Source organism: Theropithecus gelada, chromosome 4 (genome assembly GCF_003255815.1).
Source record: "Theropithecus gelada isolate Dixy chromosome 4, Tgel_1.0, whole genome shotgun sequence".
Lineage (NCBI taxonomy): Eukaryota > Metazoa > Chordata > Mammalia > Primates > Cercopithecidae > Theropithecus > Theropithecus gelada.
Window position 1 is genome coordinate 28,282,133 of NC_037671.1, and position 17,664 is coordinate 28,299,796.

General features: G+C 42.8%; 2 protein-coding genes and 1 pseudogene across 4 annotated transcripts in view; 1 reads left to right on the plus strand and 2 right to left on the minus strand.

Moving 5' to 3' along the window:
• Positions 1 to 17,664, minus strand: part of LOC112622349 (cytidine monophosphate-N-acetylneuraminic acid hydroxylase) — a 354,146-nt gene that overhangs the window by 164,398 nt on the left and 172,084 nt on the right. The window lies entirely within an intron of this gene.
• LOC112622532 lies at positions 9,372 to 10,961 on the minus strand (annotated as a pseudogene).
• Positions 16,090 to 17,664, plus strand: part of CARMIL1 (capping protein regulator and myosin 1 linker 1) — a 343,848-nt gene continuing 342,273 nt past the window's right edge. For all 3 annotated transcript variants that reach the window (XM_025381879.1, XM_025381880.1, XM_025381881.1), the window contains exon 1: positions 16,090 to 16,833. In XM_025381879.1, the coding sequence (XP_025237664.1) occupies positions 16,794 to 16,833 (40 nt within the window). In that variant the 5' untranslated portion in view covers positions 16,090 to 16,793. The remainder of the gene's footprint in view (positions 16,834 to 17,664) is intronic.

The window sequence follows — 17,664 nt, forward strand, 5'->3', positions numbered from 1 at the left end:
TTTAGAAGCCTCAGAGCCAGCTTACCTCACTTCTTAAAAATATTTGGAGGAAAACACTAGGGAACTGAGTTGTAATGGGGAGGTGGGTAGGAGTAAAATCCTCTTATATAGCCTTGAGAGCTGTTTGAACTCAAAGATTCCCGAAACAGGGACAAAGTATTTCTAGGGATAATCTATATATGCAAATATAACTGTTTCTTGAATGAATTCGTCCATATGGGAACGATTATGATGCTTCAGGGCATGGATGATTTCACTACAATCTCAAGAGTTCAGTTAAAGAGGAAAACTTTCCATTTGCAATCCAAAACATCCCACACTTTTCTCTAGTAACAAATAGTGAGGTCTCACAAGATAAGTTATCCTTTTTAGGAGATCTCCACAGACTGAACTAATGAGCAATTGAACGATAATCATCTTATTTTTATGACAATTCATGTGATGACACTGAACAAGGGGAAAACAGAAGGTAAGCAACGCTGATGAAATGAGTCAGTGGCTTACATCATTGATGGCTATTATTGTCATTTTCACTTCTTATGTGGCCAGATTTTTTAAACAGAAAATTTGGAAAGATTTCTCAAACTGCTATTTTATTTTTTTTAGCTTGACTTATTTATTGCCCCCACTTCAGAAATTACTTCCTAAAATTGCCCCAGATATCAGGTTCCAGAGGAGAGAAGCAAGCAACAAAGGTTAATCCTGAGTATATAGATATTAATAAAGTAGAAAAGGAATGTGAAAAATAATTACATTTGCAATAAAAGTAGTTTAATATTCTTTTTGCGATTGATCAATATGCTGAAAATACAACACACACACACACACCCCCCCCCCAAAGTTCAGTAAAACTGAACAAAAACATGTATAGCCCATCATTCAGTATCCACAATACAATGATTTGCTGAAATTTCTCTTAATTTTTTCTCTGTTTTATGCCAACTTTATTGTGGTAGCAGATGTAGTATACTTCCTCCCCTAAAGCATGGAAGGGACCTGTAAATATGATGGAATCTTTCATTATTAGGTTGTGTTATACATAGTACTTTAAGAAAGAGGGACTGCCGGGCGCGGTGGCTCAAGCCTGTAATCCCAGCACTTTGGGAGGCCGAGACGGGCGGATCACGAGGTCAGGAGATCGAGACCATCCTGGCTGACACGGTGAAACCCCGTCTCTACTTTAAAAATACAAAAAACTAGCCGGGCGAGGTGGCGGGCGCCTGTAGTCCCAGCTACTCGGGAGGCTGAGGCAGGAGAATGGCGTGAACCCGGGAGGCGGAGCTTGCAGTGAGCTGAGATCCGGCCACTGCACTCCAGCCTGGGCGGCAGAGCGAGACTTAGTCTCAAAAAAAAAAATAAAAAAAAAAAAGAAAGAGGGACTAGGGTGAGGGGGAAAGGGAAGGAGAGCATCAGGACAAATACTTAATGTATGCGGGGCTTAAAGCCTAGATGACAGGTTGATGAGTGCAGCAAATAACCATGGCACTTGTATACCTGTGTAATAAACCTGCACGTTCTGCACATGTATCCCAGAACTTAAAGTATAATAAAAAAAATAAAGAGAGAGAGAGAGACTAGCTGGGTGCGGTGGCTCACGCCTGCAATCCCGCACTCTGGGAAGCAAAGGCAGGCGGATTTCTTGAGTCTAGGAGTGTGAGACCAGCCCAAGCAATGTAGTGAAACCCTGTCTCTACTAAAAATACAAAAATGTTAGCTGGGCATGGTGGTGTGCCCTGTAATCCCAGCTACTCAGGAGGCTGAGACAGGAGAATCACTTGAGCCTGGGAGGCTGAGGCTGCCGTGAGCCAAGATTGCACCACTGCACTCCAGCCTGGGCAACCATTTATTTTATTTATTTATAAAATAAATAAATAAAAATAAAAATAAAAAGAGAAAGAGAGACTATACTTGGTGGTCCTGACCTGTCTAGGTGAATCCTTAAAAAGGACAAGTCTCTTTCTGGTGAAAGAGGTTACAAGCATGAGAGGAATTTGATGCAAGAGAGATTCTAGCTTTGCTCACTTTGAAAATGAAAAGAGGCCACATGCCCAGGAAAGTAAGCTGGCCCTAGGAGCTGAGAATGGGCCCTGAGTGACAGCAGCAAGGAAACACAGATTTCAGTTCCATAATCACAAGGAACTAAATTCTGCTGACATCCTGAATGAGGTAGAAAGCAGATTCTTCCCAATAACCTCCAGAAATAAACATTTCTGGTAATACATATAAAATTCTGAGAGTTATTTTATCTTTTCTGATTTGCAAAAATAGAATCCCCATGGAATCTGAGGTTAGACAAATGTATGCCTCCTGTTACCACAAGTACATACTCTTTTGTGTCTAGATTTCTTTTTCTCAGCATAATGTTTTTGAGATTCATCCATATTGCCATATATATTATCAGTTCTTTTCGTTTTATTTCTGAGTATTTCTCTCTCTTTATTTTATTTATTTTTTTGAGACAAGATCTCACTCTGTGACCCAGGCAGGAGTGCAGCGGTGGGATCATGGCTCACTGTAGCCTCGACCTTCTGGACTCAGGTGATTCTTCCACCTTAGCTTCCCAGGTAGCTAGCTAGGACTACAGGCACACATCACCATGCCCAGCTAACTTTTAATTTTAATTTTTATTTTTTTTTAGACAGAGTCTCGCTCTGTCGCCCAGGCTGGAGTGTGGTTGCACTATCTCAGCTCACTGAAAGCTCCGCCTCCCAGGTTCACGCCATTCTCCTGCCTCAGCCTCCTGAATTGCTGGGACTACAAGCGCCTGCCACCATACCCGGCTAATTTTTGTATTTTTAGTAGAGACAGGGTTTCATTGTGTTAGCCAGGATGGTCTCGATCTCCTGATCTTGTGATCCGCCCGCCTTGGCCTCCCAAAGTGCTGGGATTACAGGCGTGAGCCACTGCGCGGCCTAATTTTTATTTTTTTTATTTTTTGTAGAGACAGGGTTTTGCCATGTTCCCCAGGTTGGTCTTGAACTCCTGGGCTAAAGAGATCTGCTCATCTCAGTCTCCCGAAGTGCTGGGATTACATGTGTGAGCCACCATGCCCCACCAAGTATTTATTTTAATGTATGAATATGCTAAATGTGTTTATCCATTTATCTGCTGTGTGCATTTTACTTCAGTCTAGTTTTCGGCTACTACAAATAAAAGTGCTGTAAACATTCATACATACGTCTTGGTGGGAACATATGTTTTTTAATTTCACTTAGGTAAATATATAGAGGCAAATAGCAAAGTTGTATGTTAATTATCTGCTTAACTTTGTAAAAAACTGACAACATATTTCCAAAGTAATTGTATTATTTTACATTCCTACCATCAGTTGCATGGGAGTTCCACTTACTCTACATCTTCACCAACGTTTAATATTGTCAGCCTTTTAAATTTTAGCCATTCTGGTGGATGTGGTGGTACCTCAATATGGTTTAGTATTTTTGTTGTTGTTTGATTGGTTTATTTTGGGACACGCTCTCCTCTGTCACCCAAACTGGAGTGCAGTGGCCCAATCGTAGCTCACTGCAGCCTCAAACTCTTGGGCTCAACCCATCCTTCTACCTCAGTCTCCCAAGTAACTAGGACCCCAAGCACACACCACACCCAGTGTTTTTTTTTTTTTTTTGGAGACGTGGTGTCCCTGTGTCGTCCAGGCTGGAGTGCAGTGGAGCAATCTTGGCTCACTGCAACCTCTGCCACCCAGGCGCAAGCAGTCCTCCCACCTCAGCCTCCCAAATAGCTGAAACTACAGGTAAGCAACACCACACCTGGCTAAGTTTTTAATTTTTTGTAGAGATGGGGTTTGGCCATGTTGCCCAGGCTGGTCTGGAACTCCTGATTATGCTCAAGTGATCTGCTCACCTTAGCTTTTCAAACTCAATATGATTTTAATTAGCATTTCTATGATGATTAATGGTATTGAGCCCCTTCTCATATTCTCATTGGTCATCCGTATATTTTCTTGGTGAAATGCCTGTTTAAATGTTTTGCTCATTGTTATCATTGAGTCATAAGAATTCCTTGTATATTCCACACCCATCCTTTGTCAAATATATGTTATTGAGAAAATGTGTTCCTTTTCCCTTTTCTTAACAGTGTAATTCAAGGGGCAGCAGTTTTTAATTTTCATGGAGTTCAGTTTATCAGTTTTTTTTCTTTTATGACTTGTGCTTTATGAATGCAATCCAATAAAAGTTTGTGTACCCCAAACCATGAAGACTTTCTACTATGTTGTTATCTAGAAGATCTATAGCTTTAAACTTTATGTATAGCTTTTGATTCATTTAGAGTTAATATTTGTTATGGCATGAGGCAAAGGTCAAAGATCATTGTTTTCCATATGGATAATCAGTTACTTCAGCACCATTTGTTGAAGAGACTACTCCTTCTCATTGAATTACCTTGGTACCTTTGTAAAAAATCAATAGATCAAGTATGTGTGGGACTATTTCTGTACTTTCTATTCTGTTCTGCTGATCTATAAATCTATTCTCTTGCTGGGTGCAGTGGCTCACACCTATAAATCCCTACACTTTGGGAGGCTTAGGTAGGAGGATCACTTGAGGAATTTGAGGAATTTGAGACCAGCCTAGGCAACACAGTGAGATCTTGTCTCTACAAAAAATAAAAATAAAAATCATTAGTCAGGCATGGTAGCACACACCTGTGATTTTTGCCACTTGGCAGCCTGAAGCAGCAGGAGGATCACTTGAACCCAGGAGGCTGCAGTGAGCTATGAAGGCATCCCTGTACTGTAGCCTGGGTGATAGAGTAAGACCCTGTCTCGATACATACATACATACATACATACATACAATAAAATGCCAATGTCACTATCTTTCTTTTTTTATTTTATAGAGATGAGGTCTCACTATGTTGCCCTAGCTGGTCTCAAACGCCTGGACTCAAGCGATCCTCCTACCTCAGAATTACAGGTGTTAGCCACTGTGCCCCACCCCAATATCATGTAGATACATGTAATTGTAATTGTAACAGCTTTATAGTAAGTCTCAAATTTAGGTAGTATAAGTTCTGTAACTTTGTTCTTCTTCAAAATTGCTTTGACTATTTTAACTCCTTTGGATTTTCCATTCTTCTGTTTGTTTTTCTTTTCTTTTTTTTTTTAAACAATATGACACCTCTCACAAATACAATGTTTATTTGTTTTTGAGACAGGGTCTTACTTTGTCACCCAGGCTGAAGTGCAACAACATGATCCTGGCTCAATGCAGTCTCAACCTCCTGGGCTCAAGCAATCCACCTACGTTAGTCTCCTGAGTAGCTGGGACTACAAGTGCACACCACCATGCCTGGGTATTTTTTTAAAACATTTTTTTAGAGAAGGGGTCCAACTACAGTACCCAGGCTGGATCCTTTGGATTTTCATATGAATTTTAGAATTATCCTGTTAATTTCCACAGAAAATCCTCCTTATATTTTTACTGGGATTTCATTAATGTCTGTAGTTCAATTTAAGAATTGGTAAATTAACCATATTGACTGAGTCTTCCAACCCATGGAAATTGATATGTTGTAGAATTATTTAGCTCTTCATTACATTGTCTTGGCAATGTTTTGTAGCTTTCACTGTACATGTCTTGTGTCTGTTTTATTAAATTCATCCCTGCTTATTAAATACTTTGATGTCACTATAAATGATTTTTTAAAAATTTCAGTTACCAATTTTACTTTTTTTTTTTTTTTTGAGATAGAGTCTCGCTCTGTCGCCCAGGCTGGAGTGCAGTGGCGCAATCTCGGCTGACTGTAAGCTCTGCCTCCCGGATTCACGCCATTCTCCTGCCTCAGCGTCCCGAGTAGCTGGGACTACAGGTGCCCGCCACCACACCCGGCTAATTTTTTGTATTTTTAGTAGAGATGGGGTTTCATCGTGTTAGCCAGGATGGTCTCGATCTCTTGACCTCGTGATCTGCCCGCCTCGGCCCCCCAAAGTGCTGGGATTACAGTCGTGAGCCACCGCGCCCGGCCAGTTACCAATTTTTCATTGCTGGTATGTGAAAATCCAATTCATTGTGTATTGACCTGTGTCCTGCAACTTTGCTAGACTCATTTATTATTTCTAGTAGCTTTTTTGGTAGTTTGCTTAGGATTTTCTTTTCTTTCTTTTTTTGAGATGGAGTCTTGTTCTGTTGCCCGGCCTGGAGTGCAGTGGCATGATCTCGGCTCACTGCAAGCTCCATCTCCCGGGTTCACACCATTCTCCTGCCTCAGTCTCCCGAGTAGCTGGGACTACAGGTGCCCACCAATACGCCCGGCTAACTTTTTGTATTTTTGGTAAAGACGGGGTCTCACTGTGTTAGCCAGGATGGTCTCAATCTCCTAACCTTGTGATCCACCTGCCTTGGCCTCCCAAAGTGCTGGGATCACAGGAGTGAGCAACCGCACCTGGACTGCTTAGAATTTTCTATGTATACAGTCATGCCATCTTCAAATAAGACAGGCTTTTCTTCCTTTCTGCCCATTATGTCTTTCGTTTCTTATTCTTGCCTTATTAGAATGGCTAAGACTTCTAGCATAATATTGAGTTTAAGTAGGAAAAGTAGATACTCTTGTCTTGGTTCTGATTTAAGTGGGGAAGCATAAGGGGGACTAAGTGCTTTCACCATTTAATATAACATTAGCTATAGGTTTTTCATAGATTCAATTTATTAATTTGAGAAAATTATCCTCTATTCCTAGTTAATGAGAGTTGTTATTTTGAATGGGTGTTGAATTTTGTCTTATGGTTGTTTGTGTGTGTGTGTCTATAGAGATAATTGATGTGACTGTTTTTCCTTTTCTTTATGGGGAGGTTTTTATTTTGAAATTCAAATTTCTTTAGTATATATAGGGTTTTTCAGATTCTTTCTATTTCTTCTTGAGACACTTTTGACATTTCTATCTTTCAAGGGATGTGTAGGTTTCATTTAACCTGTCAAATTTATTGACATAATGTTCTTCATAATAGCTCCAATATTATCCCTTTTAATATTTGTAATCATGTCCCCCTCCTTCTGATTCCTAATATTGGTCATTTGTGTCTTCTTTTTGTCTTGATCAGTCCACCAAGTGTTGCATAAAATTTAATATTTTTTTTGCAAAGACCCAGATTAAGTTTTACTAATTTTAAAAAATTATGGGTCCAATTTCAATTTCATTGATTTCTGCTATGACCTGTATTATTTTCTTTCTTCTATTTACTTTGGATTTTATTTTCTCTTCTGTTCCCAGCTTCTCAAAGTCTCCACTAGATGCCCAGAATGAGAACAGAGAACTTCCCACTTGGACTGGTCAGAACTCAAATATCTCTCTGCCCTGTGTAAGCTCTAGAAGTAGTTCACCTTACAACTCTCCAGTGGTTTTTGCCTGCCCTTGTAGAGTTTCACCCTATGCCTGGCTGGCCACATACACAGCAAAGACTCAAAGAGACCTCTCTGCAGATTTCTGGAGCTCTTTTCAGCACAGCTCCCTCCTCCCTAGAACTCTACCTCGAAACATTCAGCCCCCTTGGCCTCTCTGATCCCTACATCTCCTTGACTCAGTAGACTCTGTTTAGGATCCCCCTCTTTGCATCCACAATCTGGTTATTTCCAGAAAGAAATCAGGGGCAATCAGAGTGATCACCTTGTTTGTTTCAACTTCTTTTAGTGATTAAAGTCTTGTCTTACCTGATGTCCAATGTTTGAAAAAATAAGACCTTTTTATGTTCTGCATATTTTTCTGGGTTTTGGTGGGAGAGAATGTCCAATCCTTGTTATTCCATTGCAGCCAGAGGCAGAATGTCTTTCACTACAGATTTTTGAAGTTTTCTTTCACTTCTATGCTCTTCTATGTCCCTTGTTGGGGTTTGTTTGTTTTGGTCTCTGGCTTTCATGGTAGAGGCTGTCCTCAAACGTCAGTGTGCCTTTGATGTCTATATTTACAGTGAGGCATAACAAAGCTGATCTGAAGCTTTACATGAATGGGCAGGGTTTGTCAAATGGTGGGTCTCAATTGAGGGGGACAGGTGGGGACTTGACCTATTCACTAGCCAGTCCCCGTAGGCCAGTATCTCATTGGTTTTTCATTTAAAGATGATTAATAACATAGGAGAGGAATTCTCCAATTCTCTGAATGGGATTATAAGCCTTGCTGCTAGACTTCTGATAACTAAACAGAGAAGGAATTTTTGAGGGGTTTATATTTAGGAATGTTTCCCTTTCCATATGGTATGGCTTCTCACTTTTACCCTCCGCTGTTCCAAGACTAGGTCTTTTTTGGTTTAACCTCTCCAAAGAGTTAACTTCCCATCTGAGGCAGCTGTGCAGGGGGTGCAGTAGACTGGCTTTGTAAGGTAGGGGAGGGAATCTATGGAGTGTCTAGAGCTTTTAAATTCTTTACCAATCCTCCTTCATTCTGTACTTCCACATTTAGAGATAACTTGTGTATCTAGTTCCTGAGATTTTTCTTGGATTCTGCTATAGAAATTAACTTGCTTTTTATTCACTCTCTCCCTGGAGAGTTTATCTTTAACCTGTCTGCTAAGTAACCTACCATTCCTCTATTAGCTTTCTCAGTTCCAAAATGTTGAATTTTCTTGTTCGCTACTATCTCCTGTTTTCTTTGTCCTTGTGGCTTTATGCATTGTTTTTTTTTGTTTTGTTTTTTGTTTTTTGTTTTTTTTGAGACAGAGTCTCCCTCTGTCACCCAGGCTGGAGTGCAGTGGCGCAATCTCGGCTCACTGCAACCTCTGCCTCCTAGGTTCAAGCAGTTCTCTGCCTCAGCCTCCAGAGTAGCTGGGATTACAGGCACCCACCACCACGCCTGGCAAATTTTTTTTTTTTTTTGTATTTTTAGTAGAGATGGGGTTTCACCATCTTGGTCAGGCAGGTCTCGCACTCCTGACCTCGTGATCCACCCACCTCTGCCTCCCAAAGTGCTGGGATTACAGGTGTGAGCCACCGCACCTGGCCGCTTTATGCATTTTCGTATAAATTATTAGGCTTCTTTTTTTTTGAAAAGTTAAAAACTCTTTAATTCTTTATTCCTGGTACCACTACCACAATTTACAGGGCCATCCACCTTATGTAATGAAAAGAAAAATAAAAAGTTACAACAGATACAAGACCTCAGGAATGTACATCTAATTGACACTACATTGCATTAATCAAGAGCTGTACTTTTTTGCAAACTGTGGCTATGACAGTCCTGAACAAGAAGGGTTTCCTATTTAAGCTACAGTAACTTTTCTAACTATGGATAATTGTTCCTTCTATGGCAGATTTTTCTAGTTCCTCTAATGCATTTGAGACGACTGTCTCAAAGTAACCTGCTGCTTTCCTGGTAACTCCTCACTTTATCTCCTGCTAGGAACTAAAGCCCTTTTTTGCTGTTTTTTAGAACCTTCTGCTATCATATCCACCACTTCTACCACCAGATCCATAACCGCCACCATAGGGACTGCCCGAGCTTCTTCCACCCAGAAAGCCTGCTTTCATGGGTCCATAATTTGATTGCTGTTGTCCACTATAATTTCTAAAATCATTATACTTCCCGCCACCACCATAGTTACCACTGTCAAAATTTCACCCTTCATTGCAACCATCACATCCTCCACCAATGCCACCAAATCCACCACCTTGGTGTTCATGTCCTGGTCCACTACCATCATAGCCCCCTATTCTACTATAACCAGGACCACCACCATAGTTGCCACCATCACTTCCAAATCCATTATATTCGCCATCACCTCCTCCACAACTACCTCTGCTGCCAGTGCCTCCACCACCATCGCCTCCTTTTCCACCAAAATTACCTCCACCGCCTCCAAAGTTTCCTCTGTGACAATTACAACTTTATCAACTGTATTATGATCCTAAAAAGTTATGGCAAGGCCAGGTGCAGTGGCTTACTCCTCCCAAGCACTTTAGGGGCCAAGGTGGGAGGATCATTTGATCCCAGGAGTTTGAGACCAGCCTGAGCCACATAAGGAGACCCCATCTCTATAAAAAATTTAAAAATCAGCTGGGTGTAATGGCACACGTCTTTGCTCCCAGCTACTTGGGAGGCTGAGGTGGGAGGATTGCTTGAGCCCAAGGGATTGAGTGAGCTATGACCAGGCCACTGCACTCCAGTCTCGGTGACAAAGGGAGATCCTGTCTCAAAATAAAAAATAAATAAAAGTAAATTTTAAAAAAGCAAATCCCCTCTTTTTTCCACTGCCTGCCTTCCATAACGTCTATGGTTTAAATAGTGCCATACTTTTCTTTCCTCTCTCTATCTCTCTCTTTCTCACTTTCCTTCTTTTCTTTTTTTGAGACAGGGTCTCACTCTGTCACCCAGGCTGGAGTATAGTGGTGCAATCTTGGCTCTGCACCCTCTACCTCCCAGGCTCAAGTAATCCTCCCACCTCAGCCCCCCAAATAGCCGGGACCACAGGCACGTGACACTATGCGTGGCTAATTTTTGCAATTTTTGTAGAGACGGAGTTTCATTATGTTGCCCAGTCTGGTCCGTCCCAAACTTCTGGGCTCAAGCAATTCACCCACTTTGGCCTCCCAAAACATTTGGAATTACAAATGTGAGCCACTGCACCTGGCCTTGCCATGCTTTTCAAAGTACTCTCTCAAATTATATTCTTCTCTATCTTCCTTGATATCACAAACAAAGATTTTCTTCACAGTTAGATGGGCATCAGACCTTATAGAATCCTCTCTAGAAACAGCTTTCTTTGGTTCCAGTACACACCTGTCAGCCTTGTGTGGTTGAGGACATGTCTCTGTATCCACCTCTTCAACGCATGAGTAAGTCACAAAATCAAAGCCTTTGGAACGTGTTGTTTGGGAGTCTCTCATTATCACACAGTCTGTGAGTAGGCGCCATTTCTCAAAATGTTCTCTTAAACTGTCATCTGTATTTTCAAAGCTCAGAACACCAGTAAACAGTTTTCTGAAGTGCTCTGGTTCCTTTGGATCATATGCCTCCATTTTGAGCCCGGACTTGTCTTTTCCAAATTGAGTTCAATATGGAACTGAGAGGAAGAGCAGTCTTCTTGTTTAAGAATAGTTTTAGGTCTACAGAAAAATCGAGCAGAAAGCACAGAGAGTTTCCATATGCTTCCTACCTCGGCGGAGTCCCTTATTATTGTTTTGCATCAGTGTGGTACATTTGTTACAAGTAATGAGCAAGTAATAATATTGACACAATCTACATTAGAGACTCGATGCATGTTTTATTTTTCTCCTCTCATTGGAAAGTGGCAGAAATAAATGTAAGTATTAAATCTTCCAGGGTTAACAGAAAGTCTTCTATGGAGGCCTTTGGCTACTTCTCTCCTTTTTGTCCCCCTCAAAATTCTAGAGTCATGTGTATTCCCTTTTTCCCTTCATCTTTTCCATCTCCTGATCGTGCTTCAACCCATGGCACTTTATCTTCTTGTCATTTTACTAAACTGTATCTTTCCACAGAAAACAATACCTCCTTTATTACCAAGTTCAAGTAATGCATTATTATTCCTTATCAAATTTGACTTTGAAGCAGCACAGGACACTGTTAACCCTTTCTCCCTTCTTGAAATATTTTTTTCTTAACTTCCCAACTTGACATCTTACCTTCCTGATTCCCAGCTACTCTAATCATTGATCCTTTACTTTCTCTACATTAGCCATTAGCCATTTTTTTTTCTCTCTCTCTCCTTTAGCCATTCTCTAAGATGGTCCTCAATGATCCCCAACTCTCGGTATTCACATTCTTGTGTGTCACTTTCCTCCATTGACCTGGGTTGATCCATGTGACCAGTAAAATAGAACAGAAGTGATGGTATGTCATTTCTAAGATTAAGTTATAAAAGATGTTGCTTTTTGTGTGTGTGTGTCTGTGTGTGTGTGTGTGTGTTAGTCTTGCTCTCTTTCTCCTCTAGACTGCTCCATGAGGGTTGCATGAAGCAGCCACATAATCTACCATTATAACCTCTGACAAATAGTAAGTGCTCAACTCATATTTGCCGTGTCAATTTATATAAGAACCTTTCCACATTGTAGTGCTTCCTCTCTCCCCCTCCTACAAGTTTCTATAGCACTTACTGAACACATTTTGACATCTAGCATATTTTGCATTTATTATTTTATAAAAGGACTTGGCTTAATTGACCCTTCTAAAGGAGTTTTCCTTCACCTACTATGTGGCTGGCACTGGGCTAGTTGCAGGGCGATCGAAGCTCATCTTGATCATCCTCCTAGAGAAGGAGCTCCTTGTAGGTGAGTGGGGCCGAGCCCTGGTCACCTGTATGCTTCCCAGGGAACTTAGTCTAGGAGCCTGTAGAGTAGCATAAAAATTATAGTAAAATGGGTCGGGCGTTGTGGCTTACACCTGTAATTCCAGCACTTGGGAGGTCGAGGCTGGCGGATCATTTGAGGTTGGGAGTTTGAGACCAGCCTGGCCAACATGATGAAACACTGTCTCTCCTAAAAATATAAAAATTAGCCCGATGTAGTGGCACACACCTATAGTCCCAGCTACTCTCCTCGGGAGGCTGAGGCAAGAAAATCACTTGAACCCAAGAGGCGGAGGTTGGAGTGAGCCAAGATCGCGTGACACTGCACTCCAGCCTGGGCAACTGAGCAAGACCCTGTCTCAAAACAACAACAACTACAGTAAAATGAACATTTACCTGGAAATCTCAAATTCTGAGTTCAATCTTTGACTCTTAAGGCTGTGACTTTGGCCAAGTCACTCCACAAATGTGAACTTATTTCCTCATTGTGATAAAGATATAGTAATTATACTTTTTACCCAAGGAGTCACTGGGTAGCTCCAATATGTCAAACCCTTATTTCCTCACTTGTCACAGGTCACTTATTGCCAGATGAATCATGGATTTCATAATGTATTTTGCATTTGTGTTGGCGATGGCGTGTGAGAAGCATGATTTTAACTGTCTATACCAATTATAAAATGCATTCAGATTTCATTAACTTTAACATGAGAAAATGTTTCTTTGAATCAAGACAACATGTTATCTATTGAAGTGTTCAAGTGCTCTGAAGTTGGAAAACCATTGTAAAACTGGGAGCTCTAATTATGGCACATTCAAACAGATGTGTTCTGAATTAATGACTGAGTCGGTTTTCCTCCTTTTTGTTCAATCATATGTGTTAAGGATGTGTTCTGTTTTATTATTGTTATGAAACATTGCAAACACATACAAAAGTGAAAGCAATGAATTCCCATGGATCTCATATCCAGCTGCAGCAAAAATCAACAAGAGGGTCACTCTGATTTCGTCTATATCACTACTCAATCCTCTCCACCCCCCAACATCCCCATGGGCTATTTTCAAGCAAATCTCAGGTCTCATATAATTTCATTTGCAAATACTTTAAAGGAGTACTGTTTAATAGCCATTTACCTTCCACTGTCTTCTAGTCAGAGATAAACTAAGTTTTCTTAGAGGTGTTTGCAAGCTTAGTTCACATTGCATACTCTCCTGAAAGATCTTTGTTAACCAAGTTGAAAAACACACTTTCTTAAGAAGGCCTCTTCCCCAGTGGTTACTGGGGGTGCGGGGTAACCTTAAAATCATTACTTAGGGAGTAAAATGCCGGTGGGTCCCACATTTCTGAATACCTTTCCATTTTAAAACCAGTTCTGAATGCAGCAGACAAGATCAGAAAGGGACCTACGTAAGTTTGTGATTTTTTTTTGTTAGAATGCTGATTTCTTCTTATCTTTTTTGTTTGTTTTGTCTCCATAGGTTTAATCATTACATGATATGGGTCTAATGATAGTATGTTGGGTCATTTTAGAGACACTATTTTCTGCAAACTTTTTTTATTCAGAGTGTTTTCTGACCATAATATGTTACAAAATGTACTATATAGACGTGAATATATGCTCAGAATTAAAAATAAAAATCCAGGGATAACTTTTCAAAATAATGTTGCCACTCACTATATGTTAAATGTTTAACATTTTACAGATTCAAATGCAGTAGGGATTCTCTGAAAAAGTTTTATCCTACTAACAGCTTTCAGATTATAGGTACTAGTTGTATGGCTTAAATACAGCCACATGTAAATACTTACTTAGATGAAGTAATGGCTAATCACATATGTAATGCAATCAGTTTCATGTAGGGGTTTAATCACTCTTTTCTTCAAGACTATATAAACGGATGAATTTGAGGAAGTTGGAGGGATGGAGTGAGAAAAGTTTGTTTTTGCAGCAGTAGCAGTAGGAGGGGTAGGTAGATTCAGTAAACAAGCACCCATCTCAAAATGCAAACTGTATTGTCTAAGCTGGCACCATGGTTTTATGGTGTTGGGGGTGTTGACTGCTTGTTGGGTTTACAGCTTTACAAACAGTGCTCCTTGGAGTTCTCTGCTTGCTATTCTTAAACACATTTAAGTTTTGCAACTGAGAAGTAATGACTTTGATTTCCAAAATCAGTCATTTTACAGTGTTGCGATAGGAGATTTATTTGAATTCACTTCTTCAGAGATGCAGGAGCCAATCAGGATCCTGTTGCAGTGAAAATGATTCTTTTATTGAAACCCCAGCTTCCTTTAAAAGAAGCCAAAGAGTACTGAATTACAGAACTGCCATACAGCCTTCCCTTTATCCTTTCCATCACCCAGGCCACAGAAAAAAAAAAAAAAAGACAAACTTTTGTTCTTATTTTCACAAGTTATCACATGGTTTGGAAACTTCAGGGCATTTCTGAAACTTCATTGGTATGTGCCAGAAAAGCCCTCCTTAATACACCCAGTTGAATGAAAGACAGTTTGAGATGTTAATTTCCATTTATTGCAGAAAAAAATACATTTAATGCATTAAGGAAATGTCTAGCTTAAATAAATTGCCCACTTTTGAAATGCATGGTTGGAGGCCTGAAGTCCAAAGCTCTAAAATCAGTTAACAAATGTTTATTGAACACCTGCTTTAAACTAGGCTGTTGAAGAAGTTCAAAAGTCTAAGATAAATTCCCACTTTCAACTCACCTACAGTCTAGGTGGGCAGAAAAAATCCAAACTCAGGGGACAATGCAAGAGTTAGATAGTAAAACCAGACAAATAGACAAGCAATGAAACAAGACACTGTATGGTTGGGCTTAGAAAAGTGTGTTTCAGGCAATATATATTCTAGAGGCATAGGGATATTCTAGGCATATTCTAGAGGCACAGTAATCTGACAATCCCTGGAAAATATTCACAAAGAAGGTAGACCGTTGGGATGGGCTTGAAAACATAGATAAGAATCAGATAACCTTACGAGGAAGGAGGAAGCAAACAGTGAATCTGGCTGTAATAGAGGGGAGTGGGAGAGGTTAAGGAGGGTGGGAACGGGCCAGATTGGCAAATCCTTAGTGGTAAGGCCTGGCTGTGGGGCTGAAGATTATTCTAAGGGATCCAAGGTCAACAGCAGTGTTTAAAATTAGATGGCCAAGTGCATGGATTCCCTTTCCTTTCCTCCTTTTCTGTCCTTTAAAAGCAGAACCTGATTAGGGCTAGGATAGGCTAAAAAGCAGCGATTGAGGCAAAGTATTCTTGGCCCTGAAGTTGAACGGTTCACTCTGGGGATGGAGCTCAGGGAAGTCATAGGGAGTCTGGGCCCAGGTAGGATCAGACCTATCCGCAGGCTTACTTAGGCTCCAGTGATTAAAGCTCAGCTTCCCGAATGTGCCCCGAGGATAAAAGAGACTTTTGAGTGAAAGGCATTTTCCAAGGCGCTCTCAACGGGAGTGGCTGAGATTGCGAAGTGCGGCCGCAGAGCACCCGCTGAACGCACACAAAAAAGTGTCTTCTCACCGCATGATTAGTGTTCACAGGTTTCGTCTAGCTCACCAGAAATGAAGAATAGCGCTGATGAAATGACACGTCACCGGGAGGGCTGAAAAACAAAAAGTGCGTAAGAGGGTCCCAAAAAGAACTAGCTTCCGTATAGACGGGTCTGCAAAATCTGCAGTCTCCTGTCCTCCGGGTCCCTTGGCCCGCCCCGAGGTGGGGACAAGGAATCGGAAAGCCCGGCTCAGCAGGCTCTCCTCCCTCGCAGCCAGCAGATGGCTCCCGGGCTCTCTTGCGCGCTCGCTCGCCCCCTCTCCAGACGCAGGGCTTTTGAGGTTTGGGAGGGAGGCTGCAAGGAGGGGCGCGGTGCCCGCCGCCGCCACCGCAGCACAGCGCAGCGTCTCTCCTGGGGGTGAGCCCCACGCTGGGGACCCAGCGCCCGGGCACCGGAGGCCGGCCTGGCACCGGTGCGGAGGCCGGCTCTCGCGAGGTGAAGAGGAAAAGCAGGAGGAAGAGAAGAAGGAGAAGGAGGAGGGCCGGAGCTGCCCCCGCCCAGCCGGAGCCCGTCAGGAGCGCTAGGAAAACCTACTCCCCCCGCCCCGCGCCGCTCTCCCCGCCCTCTCCCACGCCTTCCGCTTTCACCTAGGGCTGTAGGTGCGGCGCGGAGACTGGGCGGGATCTACGCCGGCCCGAGCCCCGCCGGGGACCAGCGAGCCGGGAGGAGGAGCAGGCGCCACAGCAGCCCGGCGACCCGCGCCGGCTCGTAATCCTGTCCGCTCCTTATTCCGCCCCCGGGAACTGTGAGGAGGCGTCATGTAGCAGCAGCAGCAAATCTGCCTCGCATTGCAACTCTTTTTTTTTTTTTTTTGGTGGGGCGGGGGGCGCGCGGCAAAATTGTGTCTCCGCCCCCCTTTTCTTGCCCACTCCCATTTGCAAGCTGCATCTGCCTCTCTAAAAAAATTAAAGGTGTTCGGGGAAGGGCAGGGGGCCATAAATCAGAGTTGGACCTGCAATAACCCCCGCACCTACAGGGCAACCATGACCGAGGAGAGCTCTGATGTTCCCAGGGAGTTGATAGGTAAGATTCGCGCGGTTGTTGGTTTTCCATCTTCCTCTGCGTACTCCTCACCTCCACCTCCCTTCCCACCTCTGCCTTCCCGTAGGTCCCTAGAAGTCTCGGCGCCCCTTAGGGCAGAGTGGTGTTGGGCAGGGTCACTGGGGGGCGCTGGGAAGTTTGTTCCCATTCGACCGCCTTTAGAGCCAAGTGCGGAGAGGGAAGGCGTCGGGGAGGAATCGGGAGTCCTCAGGAGGTTGGTGGGAGGGGGGTCTCGACTGTGAGCCCTGGGAAGCTCCTCCTGCCCAGACGCGGGGGTCCAGGTTGGTGGAAGAAGGGGGCGGGCCATCTTAGACTTGGGAGTTCTGCAAGCGAGGGGAGCCCTTTACGGCGCCCAGCCCACTGCCCCAAACTCGAAAAAGTCCGGGAAAGCCTATCGGAAGGACAGGTGGAGAGCGCACAGTAGGTCGTCTCCGGCACGTGTCAGGCGCCTTCCTGAAAAATGCCCCGCGGGAGGTGATCTTCTGACACGCAGACTTCGGGGAGTGGGCGCTAGTCTGGTAAAATGACTGGGCCTGGCAAGGCGTGGCTTGGTGTAGTCATCTGGGAGCGAAAGGGTTACAGGACTGACGCAGACTCGGGACAGGAAATAGAGGGTTAATGATAAAAGCCTTATTTTAATAATGTTTAACCTACCGATTCTCCCTACCGGGGATCTCTTAGGGAACCTGTGTGTGTTACCCTGTGCAAGGTGACCCATTGTTTGAGTACCTTGAGGGTTTTTTTTGGTGGTGGTGGGGGCGGGCCTGGTTAAGTCTTGGGGTTTAACTTAATTATCTGGAGGGTTAAAATGGC